Genomic DNA, 22,285 nt, shown 5'->3' on the forward strand with positions numbered 1-22,285 from the left:
CGATTGGTGGGCCTTGCGAAATGCTCCACTTGAGCTCTCTTCCCTCTCAAGCACTCATGCTAAGAAAGTAGAAACAAAGATAACTTTTCATTCAATAATTCATTAAGCCCAAATACAACATGACATGGCCTATATATAGGTCCCAAAAAAAAACAAGAAAATACAATGACTCTCTTGCCCTCAGGGCTACACTCATGACTCAACTTAGACCAAGGGTACAATAGGAAATGAAAGAACAATGCATAAAAGAAATACATAAATAGCTAGAAATATAAACTCTGAATCTCGGCCGTCGATCTGCGCTGTCTACGGCGATACACATGTCTGAACCTCTGGTCGATGTCCACATCATCAAGTTTATAAGACACATCCCTGTTAAACTATCTTGTTCTATCTGTAGGAGACATGGATTAAACCACCATAGTTGCTCTTCAAGATTTTTCATGCTTTTCTTAAGAATGTTCGCTTATCATTAAGTAGCACATTGATCACCTCCATTTTAATAACCAAGTTGAACTTCCACTACCAACATTCACATTTATATCCTCATTTGTCACATAACCTTGATTTGATATAAAAAACATGCATGAGTACTTAAACCACCTGAGTAATGCCGATATCATCTTAGAATCAACTGAAATTCCTTTAAAGTCCCCAATCATCTAGGATCTTTTATTCACCAAGTACTATATTTGAATTTGTTAGGCCGGCCCAAGAGGGGCCGGCTGAACCCATTAAACAGGTCCCTAGTGGACCGGGTTATGTCTACAGGCGCCGACCCAAGGAGCTGGGCGGAACCAAGGAAGGGAGAGAGAGAGGGCCGGCTGGTCCTATGGGGCCCACATCCTAATTAAATATTACTTTGGAGGGGAATATTTGAATTAGGTGCTGTTTAGTGAATTTGTAATTTTCTTTTTGGCTTTAATTAGTTTCTCTTGGGAGGTTTAGGGTTTCAACTTGAATTGGAATCTGAATTCGGGATCTCCTTGGTGTATTTGAGCTCTAGTCTCTTGGTTAGAGATTTGGAGAGTTGTTTCTTCCTCTCAAATTGAAGAAACTTGAATCGTGTGCTGACTTTAACTTTCGTTAGTGAAATCCACTGTTTTTCTCTCAAATTCTCTACGGTTATTATTGCTGTTTTGCTTCTGAAAACAGCTGTTTACTGCTTGGGGTGATTGTGTTCTATCAAAATTTAATACAAGTCTCTCATGATTTATTATAACTGTATGATTTGCAAATAATAAGAATATTTATGCTTAGCCTGATCCTTGGCAACCAACTTCTTATAAATAGAATATGAACAAATGACCCCAAAACTATTTAGAGTATTCTTTTGATCTGTATTTTTTTATTCCTCAATTTGGTTCCTCAAATTATTAAAATTTCACTCTTTTGATCCTTCAATATGATTCTTTTGATCCCTAAACTCTTTTGATGAATTAAGGAATCAAACTGGAAACTAATAAAATTTTGGATCACAGTGAAGACACTCTCAATAGTTTGGTGATCAAATTCATCATTTCCTCTAGAAATCATCAGCATAATGTCTTTCAATACGAGGCATTGTTTTAAGATGCTTTAGTTTAATCACTCAAATTTACACTTAATTGACATTTCTCACGATGATCCAAATCTATTCTCTTTATGCACTCAATTGTGAGTCCTACTATATCACAAGAACCAGTAATTTTATCACTCCAGACTTACTAAACATGCATTTAAATTCCGGTCAATGAACCATTGATTGAGGTCAAGAAGTTCAAACCAAACTCACAAAAAAAAAAGTTTACTTTGTAATCATATATTTTCTTATTGAAATATAAAGGGGAGGTGTAACATAGTTAAGATCATGCAATCAACAGAAACCAAGGCTTCGTTTGGGGCAGCTTTCTTATTGCTTCTTAAAGAACTTTTTTGTTAAAAAATTAAATTTTTTGTACAAAAAAGCCGCTTTAAGAAGCAGTAAGAAAGTCATCCCAAACAAAGCCTAAGAGTAAGACAACTGTATAGCAAAACAAAGAACTGGATTATGGTCTAGTACCAATAGAATATTTAAAAGTGAATACTACAAAGCATCAACAAGGCATAAACGAATTTCACAAAACATCAAAAAATGTTGTTTGGAAATATTTAATAACGTATGCCTATGAGACATAAAAGCTTTTATTTAATTTGCAACGCCATATTATACCACACAATTGTTATTATTGAGGAGCTACGCAAAACAAAAGCCAACATCATCAAAGCTAGGTCCATGAATATGTTAACATTGCTAATGATCAAAAAGCCATTGGCTTAAAGCTTGTAATAACATGCAACCTAACCGTTACCTTTTTAGCCGTCGAAGGCAATTCATCTATAGTAGTGAAAGAACTTTGATAGTCAACCCCATCTAAGTTGTAGACTTGATCATGACTAACCGGAGTATACTCATAATTGGAGGCAAGAAAATCAGGGAAATCCCAATCTTTTGTGGGATTGGAAGAATCATATGTCGATAAAGACACTAAATATTTCATGCTAGGGCTCCGCAACCGGTAAACTCTCCCTGGACAAGGAAAATGAAACATATTGCATCAAGCTCAAGAAGGGACCGGTTATGAGAAAGTTTAAAATTTTGGAAAAATCAGGTGAACAAAGTCCAATTTCCCTCAAACAGTACACATTTGTCGTTAGAAGTTTTGAAAAAGCAATAGTTCCTTAAATCTAATCTGTACAAAGCACATTATGCATTTTGTCCTAAACTACAGCCAAAATCAGCAGCAATCACCAGCACTGATTAATGGTGATTAACATCTACCTGGTTGAACAAACGAAAATTCAGCATATTGATGCTTAATCATTTTTTCATATTGGTATTCTAGCAGTGACACCAAGAAAAAACCAGCTAATAGCATATGCATCATAGCCTTCATCAGTTTTTGTCCAAATTTTAGGCTTCGTTTGAGACAGCTTTCTTAATGCTTTTTAAAGCTGCTTTCTAGTATCAAAATTTTAATTTTTCACTAAAAAATCGCTTTAAGAAGCATGAAGAAAACTGTCCCAAACGAAACCTTAAAGAAAACCCTACAGCTAATGTTTAATAACAAATTTAAATACATCTCAAGGTACATATTCCATGACAACATAAATCCTCCCAAAATTTCTCATCTAGATAAAGACCAGCGTTGGCCACAATATGTTGATGAAATTGAGTTCCATCATCTTAATTTGTTGCTTCTAAAATAATATTATGATACTAACATCTTGTAAAAGGATCTTTTCCCAGACTGGGTATTTAAAATCCTTACAATAGAATCAAAAGGCCAATAAGGTGTTACAACTTGAAATTTCGTTTATAAGTTCTGATATTTAATAAATGCACAGTATGATACTGCCTGATCAATGCAAATTCAGTGAGGAAAAAAAATAAGCATGCCTGATGTCACTCGAACAAAATCCAGATGAACGTCACGAATGGCAGCAGTTTTCAGAATTGAAGGAGTTTGGTCGTGGCTTGGAGTCGAGAAAGACTCTGATCGGAGGAGGGAGGAGAAGATCGTGAAGTAGGGAGTTTGTGGAAGTTGGATCGGAAGTGGGTGCCGAAGAACCTTCATCTCATCCGGCTTTTAAAGGCGAGAGGAGTGTCCAGCTGGAACGGGATTTGGGCAGGAAACACGGAGAAGCGATGGATTCGGCGTCGTTCGCAGAGATAGGACTGTAGCAGTGGGATTTCGGCAGGGATTTGATCGCGAATCAGAGCAGAGTGTCGGAAAATCAACGGGATTTTCGGGATTTCTTCGATCAAACGAGGTATGCAAAAATTTTTTTTTTTGTTTCCTTTGGACATTATACGAAGGTCAACATCAATCTTGCTGCATGATTGTTTTTTGTAGTCTCCATAATAATTTCCCAGTCCCACAGATCTACAGCAGAGAAATTTGGCAAATCATCATCACCAACCCGGGTGACCTGACCGTACTGAGCATACCAGTTTTCCTCTTCTGAAATTCATTTGAATAAAATTCAACTTTTACTTAAAATTACACAAACATGCATAAAAATAGATAAGATCATAAGACAATCATTATAAGATGGTTAAACTATTATCCACATTGTAAAGTTTCTTTATCAACTACATTCCAACATTCAACAACTACTAAAACAGAGACAGAAAAGTGTTGATGAAATTAGAATGCACCTTTGCTTAAGCTTATGTCAGTTAACTCATCCATGTTTTGCACATAGTCTGAGGTAGATTCATCATTTTGCTTATTCTCAGTACCATTTTGACAAACAAATGGGCCAGCTAGAGCTAAATAATCAGTTTGTCCCTCACACTGGACCTGACAGCCCTGCTCTGGTCAATGTACGAATAACTTGCTAAGTGAAATGAATTTAATACGAAATACAGAAAACTAAAAGAATGATTTATATGAACTATTTTGAAACTCACCATTTGTCAAGGGAGCCAGTAAGCTGTCCGAATTAACTTCTTCATTCTTATATCCTGACAAATAAAGGTCAATCAGTGTCTCTTCAATCCTGCAATAGAAAACTTATGATGTTAGAATGATAACACCCTTTCTTTTGATATGGAATTAATTCAGATACCACTTTACAAACCATTGTGATGGCGGTAGCTCATTCTTAGTTTCATCAGTTGGAAAATGTTGTGGGATACCTATTAGAAGACAAGGAGAAAAACCAAGTTATGCAATTTAAAAAAAAAAACCACCAAATTACTTTTAGTTCCTAATTTAAAAATGTTAAAATAAAAACAATTAAAAAATAGATAAATTCAATCCCCCATAGCCGCCACCGCAATCATGCCCTTCTATTTTAGTTGCCCTTTTTAATGTAGCTATTGCACAGAAAATTAGACTAGGTAGGTGGCCAAACAACCGTGATACATCTTAAAATGGAGCAGGAAATCAGACATTGCAAAACAAAAAAGATCAAAACAAGGAAGATACTCTGCATCTAAACAACATAGCAGCTTTAACCATTACCGTTTTCTTATTTCTTTCAGCAAAAATTGACCAAATGCCAAAGATATCGACAAATGACATTAATCATAAAAAAAACACACGGCATTGTGATCCTTCCTCCGTACATTGTTTTAAGGAGATATGGTGTTTATCTTATGGATACCATATACCTGAATCAAGCTGTGTGGGTTTACTTGAGAAAGGGCTGGTGCATTTACGAGCTGCTGACTTTTCTTCCTGAACCATTACGTTAGAATGACAAATATTTACTACAAAAATTTTGACTTTTACGCATGCAAACAATGCAGAAAACCAAGAAACTACCTCATTGCATGTAACAGGAACGTAAGTTCCATTCTCAAATGTGTAATAAAGACCATCTCTGCTGCTATAATACCATCCATCATTAGGGTCATGGTAGAATCCACTACTGCAGGAAGGTAAAGGTAAAATAAAAATAAGTAAAATATAGTAACTAAGTTGATCAAGAATAATTATCTTACTATCTATGAATCACATCTTTCTCAATAGCTTACCTATTTTTAATGAGTTTGGGCCACCCTCATTTTTTCAAGGGCCCTGACAAACATATTGCGCAGACTGTACATATGATAAAGATTAAGTTAGGTTTAAGAAGCCTAAACTATTAAGTTTATATGTAGCAAAATTTACCACCACCACATCATCATCAATAGCCTTAGTCCAACTATTTGCGGTTGGAGATATGAATTTTTATTTTTCATTTATTTATGTTGAGTGTTGTCTGATCATTTTAAATTTCTATCAATGTAACAATAGATCTTTCCATTTTATTCATAATCATCTGATACTAATGTCATCAACTTATCTGACAAACACATTTCTCAACCTTCATTGTAAATCTCTGAATCACCTAAATCTATTTTTAGTCATACTATCTTCAATAGATGTCACTCTAATATTTTTCTCTAAAATAATTATTTCTTAATTTCTTCATTTTAGTATGTCAAACATCTTAAGATTCTCATTTCTATTACACTTAATTTAGATATCAATAGCATTTTATAGCCCAACATTTGGATCTATATAAGAATGTCAATCTAATTATGGTTTTATAAAATTTACTTTAAGGGTCCATGATAACATCTTATTACTTCCATAATAACTTCAATAAAAAGGTGGAGAAGTTGAAAGAGGCTTTAAACACTCAAAATCAATAAAGATGAGAAGCTTCCACCTTTGCATGGCAAGATACTATTCATGAGCTCAAAATTACTACAGCACCACATTTTCTCACTGTTGACCCCTATAACTTAAACTATGTGCAAAAAGGACAAAGGTGGCGGATCGAGCAACGCGCAGGTTGATATGACGCATCACTTGAAGGATCTTCAAATTCCCAACTATTTTCAAATTTTCCAAACGTCCAAACTATTTCCAAATTCCCAAATCCAAATCCATGCTGCTACTATATGTCAGATAACACGTATATTCTACGTATCTGATTGACGACTAGCCTTAATCGAAAGTTCTCTCTCGTGATCGGGAGGGGTAATTAACTATAGGGGCTTGCGCCTATAGGAAACCAGAACTCAGATCATAAAGTCCTCACAAAATGAAGGCGAAATCTCTGGGTAGTGTCTTATCTACAAACCCATCTGCCTTCCAAAATTTACCCCGGAACTTAGTTCGTTAAAACTCCCTCGCTTAGATAAAGGAAAAGCGGGGAGGCCGGGGTTGAATTTTCGGAGCCCACACTCACTCAATAAAAGGGAGAATGGGCTTGCTTTGAACTACTTTCAATTATATTCTCTTAAAGCACATCTCCATCCCTTGAGCACCACTTAATTCCTCAAAATCATTAAACCCTAACTCCCTTGGCCGACCCCAATGGCAAGAGTAAATCCTGCGGTCAGCCCCAATTTTACTACTCCAACATCTTTCATCTCTCAAGGAGGAGGAGGAGGAGAATAGCATTTCTTTAAATGGTTTTGCTACTTTCAATTATTCTATCCCTTAAAGCACAACTCCCTCTCTTGAGCAACACTTAATTCCTCAAAATCATCAAACCCCAACACACTTGCTCGACCATAATAGCAAGAATAACTCGCTTGGTTGACCCAAATAGCAGGAGCAAGAGTCATCAATCTAACCACTCATCAACTTAAGAACATTCCATGCCTCTTATCAAACCAATCTAGCATCCTAACAATCAAGTCATAAATAATCTCAATATAAAATTACTCCAACCACCTTTCCACCCTAGAATAAGGGGTTTTGTCACCTACATCATAACCTTAGTTTGGTATCAAACGGTAATGGTTATGGGGACAATATCTGATCCTCTACTTAAATGAGGGCTCCTTGTGACCAGTAGCTTCTAAGTTCTCTATTTATACCCCTTGAAACGGTGTAGTATGGATAGTTGACCTCTTGAAAACCCTAGCTATCTCTACGAGTGGGTAATTAGGTGAATAAATTTCTAGAGCCTAGGTGCTTCAATTGTAATACCAGAGCCGGGCAATACAAAAACGATATGTCTTCTCCACTGAAGTTGATGTCCCTATGCTCTCTTATCTCCTTATATTCTCCTTCTACATAATCATTGAACTCCAAAATATCTCTATCAGTTGAATTCAAACTTAACTCTATAAGGTAACAAGCTCGGTGCCAACGCCCACCACGACATACATGGAAGCCAAATAAATACAACAAATTCCAGCCAAAACAGAATCATAAACACTAACAACAACAAATTAACCAAAGTTTAGCGAATTGGGTCAGCTAATAATCATAATAATAGCAGATGACTAGCAAAACCTTAAACCAACGCAGTCAATAATCTTAAAACACAGGAAGTCGAATAAAGTTCAATCCTTCGAACCCTAACAAGAAGCGAATGAAGGGGAAGCTGACTGAAAGTGTAGATACTGATAGAAGAAAAAGAAAATTCCCGAATTCCAAATATCAATAGCTGGGAGAATTTATAGCTCCCAGGCACAAACCTGGCATGGAAATAGAGCTTCGATTCTTCGTCCCACACAAATGAGGAATCGCACTCCATCGCCCGAGTCTTTACGAAATCCTCTTGCTCATCCGTTCCCGCCATTGGCTTGTCTTCGTGTTCTCGCCGAGATTGGCGAAACAGAGAGCGGCTCTGTGGTGGTCGTCACCAGGAAAAAATCTTGCGAAGGAAATCTGATTTAATAGGCCCCCATAATAACATCAGATTTGCTTGCTTTTAATGCGGATTATTTAAAAAGGGAATTTACATGCATATTCTTTTATTTCATGTTATTTATATATCTTAAAAAAATCAAAATATCTTGATTAAATTTTTATATGCTCATTAAATTTATTTTAAAGTATATTAATTAAAATTAAATAGTTCATTCTGATTTAAATTTGATCAAGATAAATTTAATAATCATATTATATATTATATTTATAGAATAAATATAATGATTATAGATTATCTTGATCAAATTTGGATATCCTGACCAAGATTTTCTCCATCTTGATAGCATACAGCAATGAAATAGAAGCAGCCATTTAGCTACTAAGGCTTCGTTTGGAACAACTTTTTGCTGCTTTTTAAAACAGCTTTCTAAAAAAATTGTTTTAGAAAGCAGCAAAAAAACCGTCCTGCAAATAGGCCATAATTTTCAACAGAAAATGCTTATGGAGCTCATCTGGGACTATAGTATCTAATGTAAACAAAAACTAATGGAATCAGCTAATATAAGAACCATAAGCTTGAATGCTAACTAGAGAAAAATATCTGGAGCAAAATATGGCTATTTGACAGTAAGAAACTTCAAGCTTTGATCAATGGCTTCCTTTGCCTCTGCTATTTGCTCCTCCTGCCCAGCCTGGTTGCGCCGGTGATGTCTGGAAAACCCACCAGCCGCCCAGAATTCCAATCACATTCATCTTCAAATCTCTCAGTTCTACTCTGGCCATACATAAGATCTTGTAATCTTCGACTTCAACTTTCTTCACATAAAGAAACTGCAGATGGGATGCTTGGAATTAAACAAACTTTAATGGAAACAATAAAGTGTGTACAGTATAGTATAATACTTTTAAGGGGAATAATGAAATGAGAAGATAGGATTAGATTAATAAGTCTTTTGAGTTATTGTACTTTATGGGTAAGTGATAGTTGTTAGGAGCTATAGTGTATTTTATCGTGTATTTTTATAAACAGACTCCTGATGGACTGGTACCTCCTAGACCGATCAATGCTGGGCCGGTCCACCCTGAATTGGCCAAGGTTTACACCAGGCGAAACAGAGCCCGTCTGGAATGAATGCTTGCCCCCTTGGGGTGGGGTACAAGGACAAATTTGAATAGGAGAGAGGAACGGGTAGGAGCAAAAATTAGTATAGGGGGGTTGTTTGGGGATTTGCAAAATTATTGTATGCTTTAGGTGGTTTACCCTAGGGTTAAGGTTATGTTGTGTTTGGTTGAATTTAATTTTACTAAGGTTAGAGTTATGTTGTGTTTAATTTAAGAAGGTTGTTTACCCTAGGGTTAGAGTTATGTTGTGTTTGGGGATTTGCAAAATTATTGTATGCTTTAAGTAGGTTGTTTACCCTAGGGTTAGGGTTATGTTGTGTTTGGTTGAATTTAATTTTACTAAGGTTGAGAGGGCTCTAGCCGGCGACAAGGGATTTGGGAGAGCGGGATCTTCCTCTCCAACTGAAGATCCTATTGTATCTTGTATTTATTTCATACCTATTTCAATACCTCAGGGTGTGGCGACCTAAAATGTAGTCAGTCTTCCCGGCTTGTATTCCTAATCTCTTTCCCTCCGTTATGCGATTGCAGTCAATCTTCCCGGCTTGTATTCCTAATCTCTTTCCCTCCGTTATGCGATTGCGGGAGTTGCTATAAAAATTGATTATATCGTTTATCCCTTTTATGCCTTGCCCAACGATAGTTCACATCAAAAACCAAAGAAGAAGATGGGGAATACAAGCACATTAATATGCATGAACTAATGAACGTGCTGTTATAATGTGAGATGATAAAAGGTAAGAGAAATATTATAAGATCTTTAAGCCCAAGCATCTTGAACTCATATCAATAATAAGAATTTTACAAGGTTCACACTAGCAAGGCTCTTGAAACCTCTTCAATGAAGTATAGAGGACCTCACAAGTTTCTAAAATTTCACCCATGGCTGCACAAACTTTAGAGCTTCTCATTCATTAGAGGAATAACTCATTTGTAAAATTTATATAGAAAATAAGAACTGAAAAATCTATATTGTTGATAAGAACTATTTATGACAATATCATCACTGAAGAGACATAACTCAAATGGTATGCTCCCTAGTTCCCAGATTAGAGGTCACAGCCCAAAGGATCAGGTCTCCCATATGACCTTCAATTATTCATTAATTCCCCCATATGAATATGAATTTGTAATTGATCATAGCCCTATTTTCAAATAATAAATATTTAGGATATGTTTTTATTCTTAAGAAAATTATCATAATATCAATAACCACATTAGCCTCATCCCCAACTATTTAGGGTTGGCTTTATGAATCCTGATTTCCCTAATTATAATACAAAAGAAAGAAAAAAACTACCCAATATAAGCCAAATAAGCTGGAAAAACTACAATTCAGTGACTTGCTAGAGCACCCATAGCACTACAATGCTGCCAAAGTTGTGATAATCAAGCTGTACTGACAATCCGTGAACATTAACTTAAAAATAGAAATGAAATCCAAAAATTCAAATACATCAAATTGTCCAACATTAGCCACAGTTCAAAAAAAAAAACAGGCATCTAGTTACTAGAAAAGGGTTGAAAGTGTCCATCTTGGTACCTCCAATCTAAAATACTTCTTTGAATCTACTTTCATAATCTTCCAAATCTCATCATATTCTATTTTGATTCTTCTTGATTTGACTTTAGGTTTACTCGATACGAGTACTTTAAGTTTATTAACAATGCCAATTTTCACCTTGAGATCCTCGTGGCTTTTGATGATCGTCTCCTCCAAATAAGACCATCAAGAACTTTATATTTTAGCAAATATTCTTCCTTCATGTTCACCAACAATTTCTCTTAGGATCTTTACTCAATCTTATCATTAAGGCTTAGTTTTTCCATATAGATAGATCTATCGATGTTCTTCGAATTTCACTTTTAATCTCAATTTATTCTCTCTTGAAAAAATTCCTTTTCTATCACCTTTCAAAATAACAAAGACAGGCGATTTCCTTGTCAGAAGCATCGTTCTAATCTTCAACATTGATCACAACACTCAAAGATAAAACAAAAATGTAATGCAATTAGTAGAATGCAATGCAAAGAGTTTATGTTTTCTTTAAGAAAACAGAGACTTAGCGGTTTGTAACATTAGAAGTTCTCATTCATTGATTTCATCATGTGAATAAGACATGCATATTGGGTTAGACCGGTCCATTGGACCGATCCAGCTAGTCCATACGGGACCGGCTCAACATAACAAGTGGAAGAGTCCGCCTCTTGTATGAGCCGCACGAGCCACAAGTTTCATGGGAGCCAATTTGGAAGTATTTGTTAGGGAGTTAGGAGGGAAATTTGAATGTAGGGGCTGTTTAGAGATTTCCTTTTTGATTGTATGCATTAAATAGTTTGTTTTCCTAGGTTTAGGACATCTTGAATTTGGGCTGAAATTTGAGACCTCTTAGATTAAGGTCTTCTTTTAGGCTCTAGTGGCATCTAGAGATTTGTGAGATATCGATTCTCCTCTCGAATAGAGGATCAATTGTATCTTGTTATTTTCCATTCCCTTTTATCAAATAATACAAATTATCTACTGTTTTCATGATTTTTGTGTGGATTTGTGTGGAGTAATCTCGTTGTTTTCTGAAGATTGATAGGAAATACTTGAGATCTTCAAATAAATCTAGACTATTGAAAAAAAAAACTAATCATGAAAACTAAAAAAATAAAATAAAATAAATAAAAGATAACCATAATACAGCAGTTAGCTATAGTTCCCACAGTGGGGCAGTGCCACAGTGCCTAAAACAGCGCCTAAAGATGTGCTTTGAACTATACCATAAAAAGTAGGAAAATAAACTCCATTATATCTTGTCTAGTATCATATAAAGCGATGGCCGAATTCCCTTTACACGAATGCATAAAATCATGGCCACAATCAGCCAAACAAATATTAGCATAAGAAATATTACATAAATGTTAGTTGTGAAAAATAAATTTTAAAAATTAGATTAGCCTTGTGGCATCAGAAATAGAAAAATAGAAGAAATTAGGAATCACCTTTGTCTTTTGCAGGCTAGGATCCCTATGCATTTCTCTTTGGCGCAACTGCAGCATTCAAAATCATATATTAAACTAAGGTATGCGATCAAATAGTGATTCGCATCTAATCAAGATTTTAACTTCAATTTTCAGATCAAGAAAAATCTTGAATATGTGCGTATTTTATGTTGAATAAATTCAATCAAAATCTGTGATAAAATGCCATAATTTATAGCAAAAAAAGTTTCTCCGTATTTTGGGACAAAGAAAAGAGGTTCAAATCTTATTTACGTTGCACTTAAAGGCAGACAGTGCATTTTGGCCAGGTCAAGAGGCAAGTACATAAAATGGGACCATCTTCTTTAACTCGTTCTCAAACACTCGCCTCCCCTTGTAAATTGTTGCTCAGCACTGCTCATAAAATTAGTCTTGTCACATGTAATTTGGACTAATGTGATCGTGAAAGGGAAATTACTTGGAGAGCATAAGAATGACTTTCCGTCGAGTTGCCCGCGATAGACCGGAAAGTGGGAAAAAAATCCGCCAACAGGAGAGAGAATTGGCCAACAAAAGAGAGAACTTACATAGATAGATAGATAGATAGATAGGGGAAGGGAGGGAAGGAGAAAGAATGGAAACATAATCAAAAGAGAGAGCAAATGAATGGTGGGCAATCGCCTCATGGTAGAAGGGGAGTTGGGAGGCATCTTGCTTGTAAATGTTATATTCAGCAATCAATGAAGCTCTCTTATGAATTTGCTCTATTTATCAGAGAATTTTACAAGTTAAATCAAGTATGGATCTTTAATAAAGGACAATTTTTTTTCTAGAATATCCTATAAATAAAGCAACACTTGTTTAGATCTTTATTATAAGAAAAACCCTACTAAGGCACATGCTTACATATTCAAATATGAAATTAAGGTAGATGATGACATTACATATCATTGTGTCCTGCATCAACACGCCTACCTAATTTTGCCATATGATCATGCCATCTAACTACTATAAAAATTAGGAGCAAGCCAAAACCAAACTCATAGGTATTTAGAAGTCTTCACTCATCAAAAACATAAATCCATTTGAAGGAGATTATTGGATAAAACGAGTGATAGTGAGAGCGAGACAACAAGAACACAAGAGAGTGTGTGTGTGCAAGAGAGAGAGTGTCCGCGCAAGAGAGAGAGAGAGAGAGAGAGAGAGAGAGAGTGCGCGCGCGCAAGAAAAAAGGAAAAGGGGACAAAAAGATAGTCTACACACTAGAAATAATTTGCAAAAAAGGTAGTCAACTATGGCCTAATATGCTGCAAGAACCTAAGGATCAATTTAAACTAGAGCATAAAGGTAAAGACTTAATTGAGGTTCACACTTATAACCATTTACCATAAACAATCTATTCAATCAAATTTAAAGCAGATAAATTAGAAAGAAAATAATTCAAGCTTTCAATAAAAGGGGAAGTAGGGATAGGCCACGCAACAACTAACCTGCTCAACAAACATATAAATAGAGAATGGGTTGGGCCTCGTGCAGAAGAGAAGAAGTGCAACATTTATAGCAAGTGCAAATGGATGCCTCCATCCCAAAAGTACTGTAACAAGTAGAACAACAGGCAACTGAAACTTCCTTGCTAAAGACCAGAAGGCATGTAGATCGTCCTTCAAAAATCCTGATGGCTCCTCCATGCCAGCATAATTGTCTACAAAAGTAAATCAACAGCAGATCAATAACTAGCCATCTAGAGATGTTCAAATTTCCATAAACCTAAATAGATGCATAAAATTCCACAGTTAAGGATGGTAAAATTTGTCAGCTCACCATCCATAGCATAGATGTCGTTTATTTGCTGATAGATCAACCCAGTAGCTACTGATAAACCGAGAAAGCTTCCAACAAATAACTTCTGGCCTAAGAGCATTTATGAGATACCGAGGTGGTCAATTATAATGAAAAAGGAAGTGAAGCATGCGTGAAAGAAGAGCATAAAAAGAGTTCATATATCAAGAGAGGAAATGGATCCTAGTGGTAGAAACAATTATATCCCGAATTAAAATAAAACTTTTTGGCATCATTGGCAGGCAATCAATATGGATTGCACAAGAAATCATCAATTATTTATCAATATAATAATCCCAATTATTTAACGTCAACTTTATGTATCATCCTTAAGATGTTATCTTTATGTTGTCCAAATCTTTTTGCACATTTCAACGCACTATCGTTTGTATACTACATTTTCATCTTAGCCTTTTTTTCAATTTTATCATATCCACAGCCTTAGTAGCCTTTTTACATGCGATATAGAGCATGAACCAAGTCCATTTTCCATTAATTTATTTTTAATGAGCACTACTTCCTGCTCTCGAATACAATCATTTCCCTTTCACTCTATGCTCCTAGTTCTACAACTCATCCATCATAACTCAATGCAGTTTTTTCCGCATTCAAATTGGCTAACAATGCAAATTATAAATGCCAACCAAATTAGCGCTCTTATGGTTGGGCTTCTTCGATACATAAAAGAGGCTCAGGAACTACCATCCAAAATATGTTCTGTGATTCAAATCTATACTCAAAAAACAACTTCAAAGAAAAAATTTGGTGAGTGTCTTAGCTTTTTTAACCCAATTAGGTACAACTGTTTTGTAACAGTATTTGCCTTAGCAAAGCAATTAAAAAGTATTACCAAACTATTCCTCCATCATTTTTTTTTCCTCCAGAAAGTAGTTTTTTGGCAAGTCATAGCTTTAACAATAGGCAATCAGAATCTTGGTTGCAATAATAGGAGCTACCAAAGAGTTGACCTAATGACTTACATAAAACCTAGTTGTAAAAGACCAAGCGCTGCCAAAAATTCTTAAATTCAGCAAAAGTAAATAAATGCATTTCAGAAACCTCAATTATTGAGAATAGGCACAGATGTTTCTATTTTGAACAAAAGAAAATGATGTCCTTAAAATCTTGGTATTTTAACTTGTATACAACCACAAACTTTCACGCTTACTGATATACAAAAAAAAAATGTCACTAAAATCTAGGGATTTTTACTAGTATACCATCACAAACTTTCGTGTTCCTGATATAGCAACCAATTCTTCATAATTATCGGTATACCACCATATTTTTTAACAGTTCCAAATATACCGACCTAGATAGTTTATATTAACCAAAAATAATATTTCATAAACCTAGAAGAATATTCTGTTTAATGTTTTTAGGAAACAATAAATTTATGTGAAGATCATGAGAAGTTTACATTTCACTTTAGATCAAGTATCAATTTTAACAGATGGTATTAGGCTAATCTGCTAATGAGAAATTTACTCAATTAATCACAAAATTAAAATGTTAAATTATATTTATTTTTTCTTTAGTACAAACGAATTTTAATGTGAGACAAATCTAAAAAATAAACATTTCCGATTTTATTATGCTTATTTTATAGCAAACAACTATTAAATAAAATCATATCAACTACTTATTGTGCCTCTATTGTAAATTAACCTTAATTATAATGTTAAAAACAAGAACACATAAAACATGTCTTTGTGATTAATTTTGAATCCACTTTTATCTCATATACAGCTGAAGAGTGTTAGAGAGTACCATATTAGTAAGAGCTGGATATTCAGACAGGCATACAAGTAATTATAAAATATATATAGTAGTATAAGAGTAAGAGTAATCGTTTCTGGTGGTTTATATTCAATGAATATTGCATAAGAATTTTTTAAGTGTGGCATAAATTCAATGACTAGCAACCTCTAAAAGCTTGCCTGAGAACTTTGAGCTGTGCAAAGCTTTGTTCTCCAGTACCCTTCCAAATGCCAGAATCTGAGTTTCTGATTCAGAGTAAACATGCTTGGGCAAAATCTTCCACAGTCCAGATCTTCCACAAACTGTACCATCCATAACATGAAAATCAATAAGATATAGCAAAGAAACAAAACAATCATTAATGACAATGCCACAGACTAACTGTTAAAACTTAAAATAATTGTCCAAACTTCAAATAATACATGCTTTCAAGGCGTCTGTTGTCTGGTGCCCCCCATGTGCATTAATTAGTCCACTTAGAATAAAAAGAAATTTAATTAACAAGTATATGTAATTAGCTAAAATAAATAAATAAATAAATAAGTATATGTAATTAGCAAAACAACTATAACTACTAGTGAAACACAAGAACATGTAATTGTTTTTTCTTACAATGATGCAAAATTCATTTATTTTTTATTAAAGTAAAAGAGAAATATTCATAAAATGGGAAACAAATAACCAAAAAAATCTAAATCAGAATCAACATATCAGACATTAGTGGCAAAATCAGCATTATTCAATCAAAACAAATAAACCCATTAATAGGTCATTTCCCTTGGCACTTGAGAAGTTATGGTAAAAGGTTATGGTATAAGATAAATACTTTCAGGCTTGTTTGGCCGGGACTGAGAAACTGTTGTTAACAAGCTGCTTTTATGAAGCAGTTTCAAAACTGCTTTTAAAAGTAACATTTTCAAGATTTTTTTTTTGAAAAATAAGTTGGCCATTCCATCCAAATACGGGTAAATTTGCTTCACAATAGAAGATTAAAAAAGAACTTGGCAGATTTCATCCGAATAGGCTTTATGGCAGTTTCCAGCTGTTGCAAATCAAACAAAAAGTTGAAACAAACAGGGTCTACACGGACAAATCTATGTACTAATTGTTCTAGCGGTCCACAAAAGGCAGGATAGCTTAATTGGAATTAAGAGTGATTTATAAAAAATCTAGTCATCAAATTGTATGGCCACATCAAGAGATTTATATTTATGTCACAATGACCTCGTTAACCTTTTTTGATGTCTTTATCTTTAACTAAGGGGTTGTTTGGTTGCCTGAAAAGAAAATGCAGTGTAAAGTAAATGCAATGTAAAGTAAATGTAGTGCATTCCGAATACTTTGAGATTGTTTGGTTGTCTGCAAAATAAATGCAGGAGAATTGTTTCCCTTGTTTGGTTAGGTAGATCCAGAGTAAAGTAAAAGCGCATTATTTGTAATAATTTATTTTTGCATTACAACTAGTGCATTTATAAAAGTAGTGTATTTATAATAATTAATATTATTTGGTGTTATAAAAAAATCAGTGCATTTATTTATTGCACTATCTTATTAAAAAAAAAATTTAGATTATAAGATATAATATTCTGCTGTGTATTAATTTAGTAGTGTGCTGCATATAGACATAAATATACTTCTGCTAGAGAGAAATTTTAATTTTAATTTTTTGAAAATTTAAAATTTTCTTTATCAAGTAATGTTTTACAAAAATAATTTTAGCTAATAAAATTTTCACACTGATTTTTTTCTTTATTTAAGTGATAAAAGCAATTATAACCGAGAGACATGGAACCAAATCTTCACACTGAATCCTTTATGGTATTTGAAAAAGCTTCATTTCTAGAGAAACTTTATGCCAATATTGTATCAAGAGATGCTATAAAATCCAAGAGACATGGAACCAAATCTTTTTCCTTTTCTTCATCCATAATAATTCCCTGCCCTGTGCGTATTAATAAACTTCATCATCTTGTTTTATGATCCATTGATAGAGTTTTTTTCTGAAGTAGGTAACTTGTTAAAGAAAACATTGAAATACTAATAAAATTGACTCGATAAAAAAAAAACAAAATAAAAAAGCATGGAGAGGTTCAGAGACAAATAAGTTGCAAGGGCTCTGCTTGTAGCTTCCTACTACAGACTGCAGATTCTCGCAAGAAAGAAATAAGGCATTCAAATGATGAGGTTGAGATTTGGTATAGGCTTGTAACAAGAAAGAACAAACCATGATCACAAGGTTTAAACAAGATCAAGAAAATTATTCCAGAAAACTAGTGGGATTAAGTTAGCCTTGGATTAACTTAAGGCAATGCCAAATTAACATGGGGCAGTAATCAAACACTAACACAAATGCTTAAATTATTTATGTGGTCATCTTAACCCAACTTAAACTAACCCTAAATAAAGCCCTCAAGTGTTGACTAGTATAGAGTTTTAAACTAATTGTTCCCATATATACATATATAATTAAGAAGCCATAAAGGGTATATGGAACTACTGATAAAGACATGCAGTTTTACCATTACCCTTTCAGAAAAATATGTTATTGTTCTGAAGAACACGAATGAAGCATGCAGCTCTAGCATCCACATTCCATTCAATTCAGTTAAAAAAATTGAGCAAATGCAACCAACAAATCTCAAAATTAACATAGAACCGAATTAGAACAATCCATATTAACAACTCAGATTAATAAATTATTGTTCTGAAGACAAGGCATGAGTAGGGCAGCTCCAACACAAACATCCCAATAACTCCAGCTCAAATAGGATTTTGGAAAAATACATCCAACAGCTCTAAACAAGAAAATACAACCAAAATATAACGTTGGTATCAGATCCAGAAATTCATGCTAACAATTCAGAATATAATATACTATAGTTCTGAAGACAATACATGAATCATCCAGCTCTAGCATCCACATTCATTTCACTTAATTTTTAATTATAAATAGAATAAAAGAAACATAGAGTATACAATAATTATGCAGAAGCAGTAAGCTACATTCTCAACCGATCTACTTGAAACAAATAAAAAAATAGCTGATCCTCCGCCAAAATAACAATGAAACTGGAACATAGAGTATACTTAATTTTTAAAAATTATACTAAAAAATTGTTTTAAGAAAAGTAAGAAAACCACCCCAAAAGAAGCCAAAGTCCACTTGGAGCTTACCTCAGGTATTAAACCGAAGCAAGCTTAGGACAATAGTCCACTACAGGTTTGAGTTGAAGAAAACTTACGATGGCTCCCTCTGCACAGAATGTCAAACATTAAATATTTTTTACCTACAAACTTGATTATAGTCAAACAACATATCAAGGAAAGAGGGATTTTTTCAAACATTGTTCACTTATCTCCTGCTTGAAGCTCCAGCTGCTAGACCTAAGGGAAAACTCTTTCTCTGGTGCCATCCCGCCGAATCTCGGCCTCCTCCCATCCCTCGAAATCTCCATCAACCTCAGTTGCAACCAACTCCCTGGCTACCTTCCATCTGAGTTCTCCGAGCTCAAAAAGCTCACAAATCTCGATCTTTCCCACAACTTCCTCACCGGCGAATCGACCCCGATCGCTTCCCTCCAGAACCTCGTCTCCCTCAACATCTCTTTCAACTCCTTTTCCGGCGAACTCCCCGACACCTCTTTCTTCAGCAATATCCCCCTCTCCGACCTGACTGGTAACCATGGCATCTACATCTCCCGCCCCGGAACCCGCTCGCTGACCTCCGCATCGCCTCAGAAGCTCGCAATGTCTCTCCTTTTCGCAATATTCGTTGTCCTCGTTCTCGTCGAAACCCCAGAAACTGGCATCCCTTCCCTCCTCTCCATAAAGAAACATATAGCAAGAGAAACCAAAGGAATAAATTACCTTCTCAGCTCTAGAATCTTCCGCCACCACCTTCTCCTCCCAAAACAATCCAGGACAACGGATCGCCCTTTCAACAACGGAATAAAGACAACTCTGTCATTCGATTCACAACCATAGGGTTTCCACTACTAGCTTTTGCCATTGGAGAGGCCTAAACAATATCAAGAAAAAAAAATAACTCGTGCAGAGGAACTCAAAGCTCCAACGATAACTCCTCCCTAACACTTCCCCAACGTATTCCTGCCAAAAAAACACCTTCACGGTTTTATAACCCGCTCAATATGAACGGATTTCTAATTCGCACGAAACACGCCCCTTAATACACGCCTAATGCTTTGGATTGTTTTCTTTTGTTCCGCTCAAAATTAACCAAACAACCGAATTTAGTAAATATGTGTAATTGTTTTACTTTAACCTCCTAATTCTGCAAACTAAACAGCCCCTAAGACCATATTATATTCACTTTCAATGCATCTAACTTGATCAAAATTTCTAAATACTTACATTATATTTATTTTTTATATTTCATTTTTCTCTTCTTCTAGGTGATTACTAAATGAGAACTTTAAAGAATAAATTATTTTACAAGAGCATAATGAACAATATAATTAAGTTTCATTATAGATTGATTAAAAAAAATCGAAGTTAGCCCTAAAAAAGATATATAAAGATAAGGTTTTAGTTCCAAATAAGATGCATATTGAGATATGGGAGCTGTGAAATAAATAACAATGATTTGGTAACAAAATCTTCAATGGAATTTAAAACTAAGAGGATATGAAATGATTGGAGAAGAAGCATTTAGTACCATATTTAAAAATCAAAGCGATACTTAATATTATGTATATTTAAAAATCAAAGTGAAATGATTAGTACTCCCTTATTCAATTCACTGCCCATGATGATGAGGTTTGTTAATAATGGAGGCAAGCAATTGCAGTATGATATTTAAGGACATCTCATGCATTAAGAAGAGATGATGAGTCCATCCAAGAGGATTTCTTATATTTTCTTCAAGAGATTGTTCACATAGGGCCCCTAAAACCCTTAAGAAATGGATAGCCTCAATGCACCTCCTTAAATACAAATCTAGTGTTGTTGAAGTCTCCGATTTGGAGAGAGCATCAGCTGGGTATTCTACTCCAGGATGATTTGGACAATTTGATGTGTTTAATTTGAGAATGAATTGATTTTACTAGGTTGAGATACTTTGTTGGTTGTGGGCATCAAAGTCTCATTTGTTATGGGAGATCACAAGATGATAGTCAATGTTAATTGTTAAGTTCTAAGCTCCACAATTGATGGGCATCTTGAGCCATGCAACAAGAACTATGTATTCAACCACATTATTGATCGCAAATGATTTCAAATGAAATCTACAATCCAAAGTTGCATGAGTGGGGATAGAAGAGCGAAAACTCAACAGCCACTGCCTGTTGACCTTCTAAATCAAAGCACCGTCAAACCCAACACTTCAGCAGCACCTTAATATTGTAAAATGATGATTCCGACAGAACACCGCTTGAAGTTATCATGAACTTCTCAGCTACAACAACTTCTGATTAAAATCTAAAGCAGCAACAGCCCCATTCGAATTATCAAAAAACTCATTATACCGAAATAGGGTTCCCAAAATTCTAGGTCGATTCAAGAACAGCAGGGATGTAACAGCAAAGGCGTATTCAGCTCCAAAAAAAGAGCGGGAAGCCCGTAATTCGCACGAATTGCACTAAGCATCCAAATCAAATAAAAATAATAATAAATTACTAGGTAGAGTGAACAAAATGGAGAAAAGATTGGGAAAAACTTACAGGGACTTCTGGAAATAGAAAACAGTGAAGGGAGAGGAATCGAGAATGCCGAAGCTTTCATCGGAGATAGAAGCCTTCGCAGGCCCGACATCTTGTCTCCTCTTCCACCGCCACTCCCTCCGCTGCCCTCCGAGACTGCAACCAACGCGTTCGAAGAATGGAAAAAATATATATAAAGTTTGACTAATTTATTATATTTAATTCAACCTTAAAATATATATAATTTGTACTTCACTTCTAAAAATATTTACACATGAATATTAATATGGCATGAAAATTAACTTGATCAAATATTAGTTTCTATAAATTTATTTATTCAAAAATTATTGAAAATTGAATTAAAATATTTATAAAAATATTTTAGGAGACATATTGACTTAATTTTTGACAAATTTATTGATGAGATGGTTAAATCATATGATGTTGAATTTGGTCAGTTTAGTCAAAGGGATGATCAGCACATCCCAATCATATATAAATAAGATGAAATCATGAGCCATTGATAATAATAGAGTAACAACAACAACATCATCATCATCAAGCCTTTATCCCACTACGTGGGGTCGGCTACATGAATCTTTTTTCTCCATTGTGTCCTATTAAAAGTCAATTTCTCATTTAAATCTAATAAAGAAATGTCATTTCTAATATTTTCTAACCAAGTCTTTTTAGGTCTACTCCTACCTTTATTAACATAAGTCAAATCTAATACCTCTACTCTCCTAACCGGGTCATCGGAAGGCTGCCGTTTTATGTGACCAAACCATCTAAGGCGACTCTCTCTAATCT

At 34.7% G+C, this 22,285-nt stretch overlaps 2 protein-coding genes across 2 annotated transcripts in view; both read right to left on the reverse strand.

Moving 5' to 3' along the window:
• LOC110100701 overlaps positions 1 to 8,251 on the reverse strand; it is an 11,110-nt gene extending 2,859 nt beyond the window's left edge. Inside the window, exons 1-9 of the mRNA XM_020828319.2 lie at positions 7,955 to 8,251; positions 5,295 to 5,400; positions 5,141 to 5,207; positions 4,606 to 4,663; positions 4,436 to 4,524; positions 4,181 to 4,339; positions 3,835 to 3,983; positions 3,419 to 3,605; positions 2,331 to 2,548 (exon numbers count right to left, since the gene is read on the reverse strand). Coding sequence (XP_020683978.1) covers positions 2,331 to 2,548; positions 3,419 to 3,605; positions 3,835 to 3,983; positions 4,181 to 4,339; positions 4,436 to 4,524; positions 4,606 to 4,663; positions 5,141 to 5,207; positions 5,295 to 5,400; positions 7,955 to 8,058 — 1,137 coding nt within the window. The 5' untranslated portion in view covers positions 8,059 to 8,251. The remainder of the gene's footprint in view (positions 1 to 2,330; positions 2,549 to 3,418; positions 3,606 to 3,834; positions 3,984 to 4,180; positions 4,340 to 4,435; positions 4,525 to 4,605; positions 4,664 to 5,140; positions 5,208 to 5,294; positions 5,401 to 7,954) is intronic.
• Positions 8,252 to 8,611: 360 nt separating this feature from the next.
• Positions 8,612 to 21,655, reverse strand: LOC110100710. The gene is made up of 6 exons (XM_020828341.2): positions 21,497 to 21,655; positions 15,998 to 16,120; positions 14,040 to 14,129; positions 13,709 to 13,920; positions 12,240 to 12,287; positions 8,612 to 8,960 (listed from the first exon to the last, which is right to left on the reverse strand). Exons 1-6 carry the CDS (start codon positions 21,585 to 21,587, stop codon positions 8,778 to 8,780), a joined length of 747 nt encoding a protein of 248 aa, XP_020684000.1. The 5' UTR covers positions 21,588 to 21,655; the 3' UTR covers positions 8,612 to 8,777.
• Between the last annotated feature and the right edge of the window lie 630 nt (positions 21,656 to 22,285).

Source organism: Dendrobium catenatum, unplaced genomic scaffold, assembly GCF_001605985.2.
Source record: "Dendrobium catenatum unplaced genomic scaffold, ASM160598v2 fragScaff_scaffold_1342, whole genome shotgun sequence".
Classification (NCBI taxonomy): Eukaryota; Viridiplantae; Streptophyta; class Magnoliopsida; order Asparagales; family Orchidaceae; genus Dendrobium; species Dendrobium catenatum.